Here is a 15005-nt window from a genome sequence, read left to right as displayed (position 1 = left end):
TCGTGGTCATTTGATAGATATCTGCGCCTCTCTTAAGGTTTTTGAGCCGAGGAGTGACACAATCCAATCTTTGGGAAGATTCTGGTGTGCAGGATTAAAAAGATAGGAAAGAGGGGAAAGCAGAGTCCGTGTGTGTATGTGTGAAGTTATTACAACTACCCATTTTGAGGCATGCGGGGTGGGAGGAACAGACTTGGCGAGAAGCGCTGTGAATGTAAAGGGACCGATGTGAAAGGGGCAAAGAAATCTTGGTGTCTCATAATAAAACAAGCAATGGCCTGGTGTCGCAAGACTCCGGTCCCAAAGCATGCGGCCACTGTCACCTGTGCAATGTTCCTCGAATCTTTCCTCAAGCGTAAGGAGGGAATGGGACTACCCCGCCTGGTGACAGCGGGGAGCGTGGGGACAGCGCCGGCAGCGTGCTCAGCGCGGAGTCTGCAACTGGATGAGCGCGCCAATCCCGTTTTCTTCTCTATAAAGAAAAAGGCGGGGAGATAATACCTTCCACATTTAGGGTTTGCGGTCAGTACTGAGGCTAAGTACCAGGCATGTGGTAGGCACCCAACCCCAGCCCGTCGCCTCCCCCGGCCGCCACGCCGGGAGAGACCCCAGGGAGACCTGCGGGGCAAGCGAGCTACCGCACCGGGCTCCCGGGCCACCTCCCGCACGCGCTCCCTCCTGCCAGGCGCTGTTGCCGGGGCCCGGGCACCGCCCCACTCCAGCGCGGGCCAATGGCAGCGCGGCCCGGGCACCGCCCAGCTCCAGCGCTGGCCAATGGAAGCGCGGCATGGGCACCGCCCTGATCTCGCGCGGACCAATAGCCGCGAGATCCAGCGCGGGAGCCGCCCCCGGTCGGGTGGGGAGGCGGGGTGTCGGTCACCGACTCCGCCCCTCTCCCCTCTGACCCGGTGTCTCGTCTCTCCGTCTTCCTGTTCCAAACCACGTGGACGCGCCGGGGGCTGCGGGGCTACGAGAGAGAGCCCGGGTCACCACCGCCGCTGTCGCCGCCGCCGCCGGGGTCGCGACCCTCGCTCCCGTCCGAAGTCGCTGCGCCCCAGCCGCCGGCACCTTTGCCGAGGGCGCGCACATGGCGACCCAGTCGCACTCCCTCAGCTACGCGGGCTGCAACTTCTTGCGCCAACGACTGGTCCTGTCCACCCTGAGTGGGCGCCCCGTCAAAATCCGAAGGATTCGAGCCAGAGACGACAACCCGGGCCTCCGAGGTACCTCGGGGCGGGCAGCGCGCAGGATGGGCGTGGGGGCTGCGGGCGTGCGGCGCGGATGCCCCGGGGGGCGGCGCGCGGGGAGCCTGCGCGTCCCGCGGGCGCGGCGGGGAGGGCTAGTGGCGCGTCGCCCCCGCACCCGGGCGCGCCGTGGCTGGGGTGGGGGAGGCGGGGTCGGGCCCGAGGGGCGTGCTCCGCGGCGCGCTGCGCTGGCGGCTCCGGGGCGCTGGTAGTAAACAGCTACACGTTTTCCAGCACTACGTGTTGCAACAAATCCCGGGCATCGCCCCCTCGCCCGCCTTCGGTCCCTCTTGCTCTCGCCCTCGCCGAGAACCTCTCAAAGGATAAAGGCAGTTTGCTGGACCGAACTGTGATTGGGCAGTTATAAGATGGAGAGAGATTTGGAGAGAAAAGTACCTACCACTGGTTGGTTCCGCGTCCTGTCCCAAAACACGTCTCAGAAACAGCTGCCCCCATGGACATCGGCTGTCCCTGTCGCCATGATTTCTCGGCTGTCCTCACACCTCTCTGTGGATGTGGATTAAAGACATTTTAAAAATTCTTTGTTTTTAGCCGTATCTGTGATGTGTGCAGGACGGAAGCTTTGGGATACATTTTTTAACAGTCATGGGCCTAATTGCCTTGCCTTTAGTAAGAGATTTGGTGACAAGCGCTAAACTACAGGTTTCCGAGCCCCCCTTTTGCCCTACAACGGTGGATTGATTACAAAACAGGCCCTATTTAAACCCAGATCAAGTTAAGTGGTGCCGATTTTCAACTGGTCCCCTGGACACATGCATTTTAAAGCTTCTGTCTGGTTATCCCAAACTGAGAGAGTCCCCCAAAGTGGGGGGGGGGGGGGGGCGGGGGGGGGAGGAAAAACCTATCTGCACCTTGAAGGAGAGGGTTTGTGGTTGGTCCTGGAAGCTTTGTGGGTCGTGTCGAAGTGTGTAATTTTGCACCAACTTCTGTACTATGTGGCCAGCCCATTTCATCATCTGTCTGATGCCTATTCTGGAGGGTTACATTTCTGCTTCTCTTGAATGGTGATTGGTTGCGCGTAAAGGGAAAATGCCATGTCATTGATGGAGACAGAGGGTTAGCAAAGAAAGAACCAGAAGACCCTTCATACCTGGTGACCATGAGAAAGGTTTGTGTTGCTACATGATTGTCTTCTACTTCTCAGAAACCCTGAGGAAGTTTAAGGAGCGGCCCCAAGCATGGTTTATGCTGGGTATTCTCAGCATTTCTTGCCCATATTTTGTGTCTGTTTGGGCAAAGCAATTGCTCGATTGCTTTCCTCTGGCATTCTCGGCCAGCTCTCCCCTTTACCTCCAGGTTACTCTAGAGAACTTGCCATTGGCTGGATATGGTACGACCAGCTTCTCCTTCTGTGAACACCGGGCGTAGTTTTTGTTTGTTTGTGTGTTTTGTTTTAATAGGAATAGAAGCACTGTGTCCTGGAAACCTGGGATTTCTGTGGAAAATATAGTACCTGTAAGATACAATTTAGTGTTTGTCTTTCGACAGGTGGCCTCCAAACTAATATTTAATGTTCCAAAGGATTCTTCCCTCCCCCCTGCCCCGGTCCTCTGTTTGTGAACTTCTCTTCGCTGCCATGCGCACGAACTCTCATTTCTTCCAACAGGGCCGGGCCACTTTGCACTTTTCCTGGAAGGACGCCAGACTGCACAACCTGGGGGAGGTAGTGCTTGTTGGCAGGTGTGCTGGTATTTTATGGGGAGCACTACGTAGAGCCTTATTTTTCTTACCTGATTAATATACCAAGGGGGAAAAAAAAAGAGGCTCCTGATTTAGAGTTCTTTGTGCTGGTTCCAAGTCCTGAGAAATCTTGTAGATGTTTGCTTAATTTTTTCAAGAGGGAACTGAGATAAATATATATATATGCATTCATGGTTACACACCCCTGTGTATGTATCATATGCATATCCACACACATACGTGCCTGTTTATGGAGGTCAATACAAGTGGCCCCTGATACAAGATACATGGTCATAGTCGAGAAAGCCCTTGGTAGTTTGATTGAAGGTGTAGCCAGGGGGCTGTGTTGCCAATCATCTGTCCCTTTCTGACTCTTTCTGACTCAGGTTCTGAGAATCGGCAACAACTCGGCCTATCCAATAAAATCTTCGCCCTAAGTAGAAAACTTGCGTCTCTTGAAGGTGCTTGCTTAATCATCCCTTCTGGAGGGTGGGGGGTGTGGGGCCTGCGTCAGGGGCAGTGGTTCAGAAAAGGTTACGGAGCCCCGGTATATGCGAGGCTTCGTGGGGCTTATCGAAGGAACACTTTCTGTATCTGCTGCCGGCCTGGACAGATAGGGTGGTGGCTGCCAGAATCACTGTCGGTGAAGGGAACAGCTTGTAAGTCAAAGGGTTCTTTGTTTATTACGTTGAGGTAAAATGCTTAATGTGTTGCGGTTGTAGTAGCTGGGTGGTTAAGAGCTGGGTCTGAGTCAGACCTTGGTTTGGGTCCTGGTTCTGCTTTCGCTCTTAGCTCTTGGACTTTGGGCGAGTTCTTTAACATTTCCGAGCCTCGGTTTTTTCATCGGTAAAGCGAGGCCAGCGTTACCAACCTCGTAGGGTTATTGTAAAGATTAAATGAAATAACACTCAAAGTGCCCCGAACAGTGCCTGGCACGTCGGCAGAATAAACGTTAGTTAGCTGGTTTTGCTACGTAACTTCTGCCTGCGAGGATAGTTCTGCTGTCTGGTGTCCGAAATCCATTCCTGCTTCTATATGGGAACTTTTCACAACTTTCAACTTTGTCTTCTTTTAAAGAGAATTATGCCTTCATTTTATCTTCTCTTTTCCGTCTAAAGGGTTCCTTTTGGGTGATGGCTCCCAAGTATTTGTATGTATTACGTATAATGTAGTGGTTTTCCACGAGGGCAGTTTTGCTTCCCAGGGGGGCGTTTGGCAGTTTTTGGAGATATTTTTGGTGGTCACGACTGGGAGGCTGCTTCTGGCATCTAGTGGGTGGAGCCCAGGGATACCATAAACATCCTGCAGTGCATCAGACAACTTCCTCACATGAAGAATACTTCTGCCCAAAATGTCAACAGTGTGGATGTTGAAACACACCCTGGCATACAAGACTTAATCATTAAGCCTTCTCCTTTGTTTTTCTTTTCCCCGTGTCTCCGATGGTTGGGAATAGCAGCATGTCAACCAAGAAAGCTGCTCGGGGATTCAGAAGGGGCTGAGACACAGGGTCACACTCTGTGACTTCAGGCAAATAAGCTGATCTCTTAAATAAAAGTGCCTCCTTCCAACGCAGAGGGATTGTACATAATGAGAAGAATTGGAACCACAAGGAAAGATGCTCCTGGACTTGTTTTTATTAATTGTACAACCATATGTGTAATTTTTGCTTCACTCTTGAGAAACTTGAACAGTTGTGTTTCGTTCTACTCTTCCTATTAGGAGAAAATCTTTTTTTTTTTTTTTTTTTTTTTTTTTTTGGCTGCTGTTTTCCTGCAGGTAGAAAGCCAAGGCATAGTTAGCAGGTAAACTAGCTGGTGAGGTTGACCGCAGGGCTGGAGGGAGACTGCAGCCAGCTCCCGCCCTCCGGGCTTGTTCTCCCTTTGAACTGCATGATGGACTTGGCTGTTCCTTGTCATGTTATAAAGCAGCCGTCCACACTGCCTCTGTCTCTGGATTTCCTGAGGGCTGTGTCATGCAGGGTTAGGTTGAGTTCACGGTGGGTAAGGTGAGGTCCAAATGGAAAGAATTCCGCGAGAGTGATGGCCGTTTTAAGTGGGAATAACAGAAGGATAGACTTGGGCAGGAGGAGCCCTGCATTAGCAGTTAGGACGCAGGCCTGCTCCGGCCCTGGTCCCTGAGCTCCGGTCCCCGTCCCTGAGCCAGTCACCTGACTGAGCCTCGGTTCCCCTGTGATATTGGAGAGAGGAGTTACGTGGACCCACGGGAGTGCTGCATGTGGCACAAGCAGATGAGATTCTGAAAAGGGAGGGGTGAATGGAGTTTTAATGAAAAGAATTCCTTCAAATGTGTTGCTGAAACATGCTACATAGAGGTCCTTTGAAAGGAAAACATCTTTTGGTAAATTGGTGGGTTGTTTTGGGGATAAGTCTGGCTGTTCATAAATTGCATCTTCTGGAAGGAGAATTGTAAGGGAAACTTGTTTTTCTCCTCTGAATACTTCTAACACCAGATGTGTGGGTTTTTTCCCCTACAAAGCAGTTCTCCTGTTCTCAACTAGCAACAACTGGGTGTACTACAGATTTAACTCAATTCTGACACTGTCTACATGGAGATAACTTCAGATCCCACAGGGTAAGGGCTCGGTCCCACCAGACTGCTGCCACTTGAGGTGCCAATCACAAGTCCCAATCGCACGTTCAGGCCACTTGTACTTACGACCAACTGGCTGTATAAATCGGGGGTTCCCACACTCCCTTCTTGGACTGATAATTTGCTACTGATAATTTGCTCACAAAGCTCAGGGAAACACTAATTTACCAGTTTATTATAAAGGATTTTATGAAGGATACGGCTGCACACACATAGATGAGGTATATAGGGCCAGGCCCCGAAGGGTCCTGAGGCAAGGGCTTCTGTCCCTCTGGAACCAGAGTATGCCACCCTTCAGCATGTGTGTTCATTCACCAGCCTGGAAGTTCTCTCCTTGTTCTAGAGTTTTACAGGATTTAATCTCCAGGCAGCCTCCCCTTCGCTCAGGGTCAGTTGGTGGGGCCGAAGTTTCCAAGCCTCTAATCACTTTTTTTCTGGTGACCAGTCCTATTCTGAGGCTGTATATGGGCCTCATCCTGAGTCACCTCATCAGCATAAATTCAAGTGTCCTCCAAAGGGGCTCCTTATGAATAAATTTTAAAAGACACTCCTATTATTTTGGAACTTCCAAGGGTCTTAGGAGCTCTGTGCCAGGAATTGGGGACAAAGACCAAATACATTTATTTATTTTCTTTTGAGTGTTTATTTATTTTGAGAGAGCATGCATGTGAGCAGGGGAGGAACGGAGAGAGAGGTGGAGACAGAATCCCAGGCAAGCTCCATGCTGTCAGCACAGAGCCCAGTGAGGGTCTCAGTCCCACAACCTGAGATCATGACCTCAGCTGAAATCAAGAGTCGGGTGCTTAACTGACTGAGCCACCCAGGCCCTCCACCCATTACTTAGTATACCACAAGGAGCACCTGTATTTTATTTTAGTAACAATAGTAGATTGAATAGTGTCTTGTTGATCGGGAACCTGCCGTTTTGTGCCTCTGTTGACTGTTACAGTTTGCTGCCACCTGACAATTATTGGGAGCCCCAAATGAGATACTCATCTTTTAAAGACAAACACTAAGAATCCTAATGGTCTTCTTTCACATCTGCTGTTGCTTGGAAGCTGTAAAATGCTGTTCCAGATAGAATTGCGTACCATCTTTTTTTTTTTTAAACTAAGTTTTTAGTTATTTTTTGTTTTTTAAAAATGTTTATTTTGAGTGTGTGTGTGTGTGTGTGTGTGTATATGCATGTGCTTGGGGCAGGGGCAGAGAGAGAGAGAAGGAGAGAGAGAATCCCAAGCAGGCTGGGCAGCTGTCAGCTCAGAGCCCTACATGGGGGCTTGATCCCACAAACCATGAGATCATGACCTGAGCTGAAATTAAGAGTTGAGTGCTTAACTGTCTGAGTCATCCAGGCACCCTGAAAGCTAAACTTTAGATTTTGAGATTGTTGTGGATTCATATGCAGTTGTAATACATAATACCAAGAGATCTTGTCTATACTTTAGCCAGTTTCCCCCATATGTAACATCTGGAAAAACTATAGTAAAGTATCATTTCCAGGAAATTGACATTGGTAAGAGTAAAGACACTGAACATTACCACAAGGATTCCTCAAGTTGCCCTTTTTCAGTAGCCACACTCATTTTTCCTCCTTGCCCCACCAACTTCTTAACCCTTAGCAATCGATAATCTGTTCTCCATTCCTATAATTTTGTCATTCAGAGAATGTTATATAAGTGAAATCATAGTAAGTAACCTTATGCAATTGACTTTTCACTCAGCATGATTCTCTGGAGATTTAAGTTTTTTTTAAATCAAGTTTGTTCCTTTTTATTGCTGAACAGTCTTCCATGGTATGAAAGTACCACAGTTTTTCTTAACCATCCACCTGTTGAGAGACATGTGGATTGTTACCAGTTTGGGGGCCATTCTGAGTAAGGCTGCTATAAACATTTGTGTACAGGGTTTTATGTGAACATAAGTCTTTGCCTGGGATAAATGCCTGGGAGTGTAGTTGCTGGGTTGTGTGGTAGTTTGCATACTTAAACTGCCACACTGTTTTCCATTGTGGGTTTACCATTTTATATTCCCATCAGCAATGTGGGGGTGATATAGGTTCTGTACACCCTTGCCAGTATTCTGCATTGTCACTCTTTATTTTTTATTATTTTTCTTTTTAAATTATTTATTTTTCTTTTATTATTAAAACCCTGAGAGGTTTTAAAATGTGTTACTTCTTCTAAAATCAGCATCTTGATAATTTGGCTAAGCCTGTGCAGCTGGTGGCACTGAGGCCCCCTCCTGCCTCTGGCCCTGCAGACCAGCTGCAGAATCTGCTGGGCTCTTTCTGGATGACCTCCAAAGGTCATTGGCTGAGAGGCAGCAGTTTCAAGGTCATTGTCCTACCCCTTTCCCCATCAGAGGTCACATGTTGGAAAAGTCCCATCTTGACCACACTTTCTTGTAGAACTTGATGTTCTTGGATTTGGAGGACGGGCTGCCGTTTCCTGGGTGGTGGCCACGGGTGGGTGATGCTGTTGATGTGGAGGCCACCGATGGCATTCAGAAGGAAGAGGAACACCAGTGAGTGTAACCCGGTTTCAGAGGAGGATCACAAAACCCAGGAGCACCCCCCCCACCCCAGAAAAGGAGGAAAGAGACAATGAAGGGGACAGAGCCCACGGTCCTCGCACACCTGGGATGCCATCGGGAGCTGCAGGGTGGCCGGTCCGGGCACAGGCAGTGCAGAAGCGCCATAGTCCAGAGAGGCGGCCATCAGCCACAGCCAGTGGCCGTCACGGGAGGAGCCGGAGGAGGTACTCCACCAAGGACTGGGATGGGGGCGGGGGGGTGGGGGGGAACGCCATGCCGCCTCTGGGCCTCGTGGTTCCCCAGGCTCGTCCTCGAAGCCTCCTGCCAGTGGGCTCCCCGTTTCTATTTTGGCCATCTTCATGGGTGTCTTCATGGGTGGGGTGATAGGTGTAGTACTTGCTGTGCTCACTGCCTCCTTGGACGTCATTTCCTAGTAGGATTGTTTTGACCCTTAACTTTTGAGAATTCTCTTTATGTGTTCTGGCCCTTTGTCAGATATGTGGACGGCTGATATTTTATCCCACTTTAGAGCCTGTCTTTTCATTCTCTCTCTCTCTTTTAAGTAGGCTCTATACCCAGTGTGGGGCTTGAACTCATGACCCTGACATCAGGAGGTGCTCGCTCCACCGACTTAAGGCACCCCCAGTCTTGTCGTTCTCTTAGTGGTATTTTGCAGAGCAAGATTTTACTTTTAATGTAATAGAATTTGTCAAATTTGTCTTTTATGGCTTGTGCTTTTGTTGTTGAAGCTAAGATCTCGTTGCCTAGCTCTAGATCCCAGAGATTTTTCATGTTCTGTTTTCTAAAGGTTTTATAGTTTTACATTTGATTTTTGTACTAGGTTTAAAACTTAGATTGAAGTTCCTTTTTTTTTTTTTTTTTTTTTTCGGTTTTATGGGTGTCCAGTTACTCCAACACCATTTGTTGAAAGGGCTGTCTTTCTTCCATTGAATCACTTTTGTACCTTTGTAAAAAAATCAGTTGGGGACATTTGTGTGGTTCTGTTTCTGGGGCCTTAATCCGGTTCCACTGATTTATAGGTCTGTTCCTTGGCCAGTAGCACGTACTCTTGATTACTGTACCTATCATCGTGTAGGCTGATCCCTCCAGCTTTACTCTTACTTTTTGTGATTTTATAAGGTATTCTGGTTCTTTTACCTTTCCATATAAATTTTAGAATGATCTTGTCTTATCTAAACACAAATCTTGTTAGGATTTTGACAGGAACCTTGTGTGGTTTTCAGCATATGAGTCCTATACACATTTTGTTAGATTTACACCTAAATATTTTACTTTTTTGAGCAGTTGTCAATGGTATGGTATTTTTAGTGTCGGTCTCCATCTATGTCAATGCTAGTATATAGAAATACAGTTCATTTTTCAGAAGATGTGTATCTTTTATCCTGTAACCTTGCTAAATTGTTAGTTCTGGGAGTCTTTTTGTAGAGTCTTTGGGATTTTTTTTTTTTAAGTTTATTTATTTTGAGAGGGAGAGAGTGTGTGTGTGTGTGTGTGTGTGTGCGCAAGCTGGGGAGGGGCAGAGAGAAGGAGAGAGTATCCCAGGCAGGCTCCATGCCGTCAGCACAGAGCCCCTCTGCTCAGTCTTACAAACCATGAGATCATGACCTGAGCTGAAATCAAAAGTCAGACCTTTGACTGACAGAGCCACCCAGGCACCCCTTTCGGATTTTCTGTGTAAACAACCATGCCATCTGCAAATGGGAATAGTTTTATCTTTCTGAACTTTATGGCTTTATTTCCTTTTCCTTACTGCACTCGCTGAAACTTCTACACCATATTAAGTATGCAGTGAGAGCAAACTGCCTTGCCTTGTTCACTGTCTTAGGGGGAAAGCCTCCAGCGTTTGGCTGCTAAGTGTAGTGTTAGCTGTGTGGGTTTTTGTTTTGTTTTGTTTTGAAGATGCTTTCCATGAAATTGAGACAGTTCCCTTCTATTCGTATTGTTCTAAGGGTTTATCATTATTATGAATGAGTGTTGTATTTTGTCAAATGCCTTTTCTACACCAATTGACGTGATTGTATGATTTTTCCTCCCAATGTGTTTGTAAAGAAAAGGACTACAACTGAAGAATTTATATATAAATGGGAAACTTGGAAGGTCATAAAGCAGTATAAATCAGAGAGTTAAATTTCCTACTGTTAATTTTATTTCTTTTACAGGTTTTTTATAAACACCTGAAAGTATGGGACAAAAAAAGTAATCTTCAGTGTTTGTTATTATAAATAAAACAGCAATAAAATTTTTTGTATCTCCTAGCATACTTCTATTTCTGCAGGATAGAGTTCTAGATGTGGAATTGCTAGGCCAAAGACAATGCTTTCTTAAAATGTGGGGTCAAATCAAAGTATGTGAAATCCTCTTGCCTAATTGGTAAGCTAACTTTTCCCTTAATTGTGATTTCTTCCTTGTATTGACACCTTCTGCATTTTTTTTTTTTTTTGGAGATGTATTTAATGGTATTTCTAGCATAGCAGATTAGAGAGATGATTGGATTTCTTTGCGTTTTTCATATTTTTTAAAGGTACTCTTTCTTTGAACTTGGTTTTTATTTCTTAAAAATGAGCTTTTACCAAAGTGTACTACACATTAATAAAAGTGCAAAGATCATAGATACATAGCTTGGTGAATTACTACAAAGGGGATATGCTCCCATAGCCATTATCACGCCAAGAAATAAAACAGCAGCCCTGAGACCCCTCTCATGCTTGTTTTGTCACATCATTTTCTCCACCTGCAGTGTAAGTAATAAACTGCCTTTTTGAAGCATAAATTAAATTTCTGAAATGTTAACCGTAATTTATATAAGTGGTCTTATAGAGTCTGTATTTTAAAAAAAAAAAATTTTTTTTAATGTTTATTCATTTTTGAGAGACAGAGAGAGACAGAGCATAGCGGGGAAGGGGCAGAGAGACAGAGAGGGAGACACAGAATCTGAAGCAGGCTCCAGGCTCCGAGCTGTCAGCACAGAGCCTGACACGGGGCTCGAACTCACGAACTGTGAGATCGTGATCTGAGCCGAAGTCGGATGCTCAACCGACTGAGCCACCCAGGCACCCCGAGTCTGTATTTTTTGTGTATGTCTGGTTTCTTTGTTCTGTATCGTGTTTGTAAGATTCATCTTTGTTGTAGCAGCAGTTGATTTTCATTGCTATAGCGTGCTATCACATTTTATTAATATGGCACAATTTTTGGCTTCTGTGGTAAAGTATCGCAAATAACTAGTTCCATTCTGTGACTTGTCTTTTCACACTTAGTGGGTTTTTTTGATGAGCAATAAGTACGATTAATGTCACCCAGTCTATAAATCTTTCTCTGCCCTGTAAAGAAATCTTGGTCTACCCCAAGGCCAATGAAGATGTTCTCCTTGAACTTCTAAAGAGGCCTCTGTTTTTATCTGTAAAAGTCTGTTACAATAAATAAATTCATTCTTCATACTTTTTTAAAACAGAATTAGATATTGAATTTTAACAGATGCCTTTTTAGTAGTAGTTAAGCTAGTTACCTGATTCCCCACCCCCCCCCCCCGCCTCCGTTTTTGTATTTAATCTTGTATTTAATAATGTCGTCTTTTTTTTTTTAAGTTTATTTATTTATTTTGAGAGAGAGAGCACGAGTGGGGGAAGGGCCTAGAGAGAAGGAGAGAGAGAGAGAGAGAGAGAGAATCCGGGAGAATCCCAAGCAGGCTCCACACTGTCAGTGCAGAGCTGGATGTGTGGCTCAACCCACAAACCTTGAGATCACGAGCTGAGCCAAAGTCAGATACTTAACCGACTGAGCTATTCAGGTGCCCCTCATTTGTTCTCATTAAATGAAGTTAGTTTGGAGGCGCCCAAACAGTTAAACATCTGACTTCAGCTCAGATCAGGATCTCACGGTCCGTGGGTTTGAGCCTCGCGTCGGGCTCTGCTGATAGCTCAGAGCCTGGAGCCTGCTTTGGAGCCTGCTTTGGATTCTGTGTCTCCCTCTCAGCTCTGCCCCTCCCCTGCTCACACTCTGCCTCTCACTCCCAGAAATGAATAAATGTTAAAAAAAAAAAAAAAAAGATTAAAAAACATAAAAAATAAACAGAATAAATTAGTTTGTAATTTTTTATTTTGCATGTGATGCTCTTAACTGTTCTGTGATTGAAGCCATCTCTCTGTGCTTTTGTTGTTGTTGTTGTTCTTTGGAATACGTAATATAAGAATTATTTTCCTTTGAATTGTCAGGAAAACATTTGCCAGCAACTTCATCAGTGATCCTTTTGATTTATTGATAAATTTTCTCCTTCCCTTAGTTTTAGATTTCTCTTTCTGTTTATCTGTTTATCATCTTTTTACATAGCTATATTAATTTCAAATGTATCCATAGAGATTATAGTTTCTTTTTAATTATATTATTTTTTATTTCTGATTTTCTTAACTCACATTTTATTTCTTCTTACAGATGAATGAGACTATTGATCTGTGTTGTATTTTTTAAATTAATTAATTGATTAATTTTTAAAGCAGGCTCCATGCCCAGTGTGGGGCTTAAACTCACAGTGTGGGGCTCGAACTCACAACCCTGAGATTAAGAGTGGCATACTCTACTGACTGAGCCAGCCAGGTGCCCCTGTGTCATATTTGTTAAAATGAATTAGCTTGATTTTTTTTCTGCTATAGTTTCCACTTTTAAAATCTTTTTGAGGGGCGCCTGGGTGGCTCGGTCGGTTAAGCGGCCGACTTTGGCTCGGGTCATGATCTCGTGGTTCGTGGGTTCGAGCCCCGCGTCGGGCTCTGTGCTGACAGTTAAGAGCCTGGAGCCTGTTTCAGATTCTGTGTCTCCCTCTCTCTGACCCTCCCCTGTTCATGCTCTGTCTCTCCCTGTCTCAAAAATAAATAAAACATTAAAAAAATAAATAAATAAAAAAAATAAAATCTTTTTGAGATTATTTTTTCATTTACTTTTTGGCTTGTAAATCTGTTCCGTATCTGAAATCTCAGTTCGTTTTTTTCTCTTTTCCTTTTTTTCATGCTATGTTTAGTATGGTGAACTTTTTTTTGGTAGTCTCCTGTGTATTCTGATAAAATTAATATTTCTGTTCAAAATATTTTATTATGTTCTGTAATTTTTTTCTGGACATATTGACAATTTAGGAAAGATGTTATATGTTTCAGTTAAAATATAATTTATCATTTGTCACATGATGTATTACTACATATTATACATAGAATACGTATATTTTATACATAATGACTGTAGTATTTAGAAAGATCTTTCATAGGCTATTTAATGAAAGTGGTTTTGTTGGCTATTTAAACTGTGTCACAGTACCTTTATTTGTATTTTTTAACTTAAATTTTATGTATTTTAAAAAATATACGCATGGCATGAAATTCAGAGGGAACAAAAAGGGTTTATAAGATGGGCTTTTGTCTCTTTTTTATTTTTCCTTCCCTGTGAAGCAACCGGTGTTACCAGTTTGTTGTGTTTCTTTCCAGGGCTATTTTTTACATAAATAAGCAAGTACGTATGTATGTTGTCCTCTTTCACACAAATGGCCATCAGCTTCCTACTTTTTTTTCACTCAGCATACCATGCAGATGATTTATATCAGTATATAAGAAATCTCTTTAATTTTGATGCTATAGAGTGTTCTGATATATATCCTGTATGTATTTATATCTAACATTTATATATGAATGTTATAAATAGATATAAATAAACATCCTTATTTGAGACATAGTTTGCCTTAGTGAGGAGTGGGTCAGGCTGATGACTGCCACTGTTTTACAGAGTTACTGGCCCCTTAAAGAAGTGATGAGCTCACTTCCCTTAAGGAGGGGAGTGCATTAGGTATCAGAGGCAGTATTTAATGAATTCTGAGATTGAAGGTCCTGATAATATAAATTTTTAACAAATGTTGACTACAGTAACATAACATGCGTAAAACATAAAAGTGGTGCTTAAAAGGTTATACGGTGAACACCTGTGTGACCCCATCCGCGTCAAGAAATGGAACATTGCTGACCTGTGGGGCCGGGCGTCTTCCAGTAGAGACTCCCTTCTCTGCTGCTGCTGGCAGTCACTCTCCTGACCACTATGGTAGTTGTGCCGATGGTCTTTATAGCTTTATCACCTAATCATGTATTCCCAAGCAGTGCAGTAAACTCGTGCCTATTTTTGGATGTTTTTCCCCAGTGTTTTTAGATACTTGAAACTGTACCCCCAAGAGCAGTCTTGAGGAGGAAGAGTCACAAAGGGTGTATGGGAAGTGAAAGGACAACGGATCCTACACATCTTGCCTTAATGAAGTCTGCGGACTTCAGTCTTACTATTATTAGGTGAACTTGAGAGCTTTCTCATACCACGTGATGGAGCTATATCTTCGCTGTTGCCAGGATTCTGGAACTAGCTCTTGTGTTTGGTTCTTTGAAGTACTGTTTCTGAGTCACCTATTTGCTGTGACCAGGGGATGGTCCAGCCTGGAGGTCTCTCTACGTGCCCATTCTGTTCCTGCCTGTGCCCCTCTGCTGGGCGTTTTAAACTGTGTTGGTGCGTAAGTGCTCCCGTGGATTGCAGAAGAAAAAAAAATGGAAAGTTAGGCTTTTGTTTTAATGTTCTTTTTTCTTTCCTAATCTGTAAGAGCTATGCAGTTTAATCTTGGACTTTATTCATGAATTCTTGTTCCTCAATCCCCTTTAGTCACCTCAAAAACTTGAGCAAATCAAGGTTTCCTTTTTTTGTGCAGAGCACGTTGCGTTTGCTAAAAATACAGGCAGAAAGTGGCGCTGTGGTCTTGATCATGCCCGATTTTTAAAACCAGAATATGCTAGGGGCGCCTGGGTGGCTCGGTTGAGCGTCCAACTTCAGTTCAGGTCATGATCTCGCAGTTGGTGGGTTCGAGCCCCATGTCAGGCTCTGTGCTGACAG

General features: G+C 44.8%; 1 protein-coding gene across 4 annotated transcripts in view; it reads left to right on the top strand.

Moving 5' to 3' along the window:
• The first annotated feature begins 908 nt into the window (after positions 1 to 908).
• Positions 909 to 15005, top strand: part of RCL1 (RNA terminal phosphate cyclase like 1) — a 56981-nt gene continuing 42884 nt past the window's right edge. Inside the window, exon 1 of one of the 4 annotated variants that reach the window (XM_019463717.2) lies at positions 909 to 1223. In XM_019463717.2, coding sequence (XP_019319262.2) covers positions 1088 to 1223 — 136 coding nt within the window. In that variant the 5' untranslated portion in view covers positions 909 to 1087. Of the gene's footprint in view, positions 1224 to 3515; positions 3605 to 15005 lie in introns of those variants that run through there. The other 3 variants (XM_019463718.2, XM_019463716.2, XM_019463720.2) reach the window with 3 other exon arrangements.

This window comes from Panthera pardus, unplaced genomic scaffold (assembly GCF_024362965.1).
Source record: "Panthera pardus isolate Hobbes unplaced genomic scaffold, ASM2436296v1 HiC_scaffold_20, whole genome shotgun sequence".
Lineage (NCBI taxonomy): Eukaryota > Metazoa > Chordata > Mammalia > Carnivora > Felidae > Panthera > Panthera pardus.
This window is presented reverse-complemented; position numbering and strand designations above follow the sequence as displayed.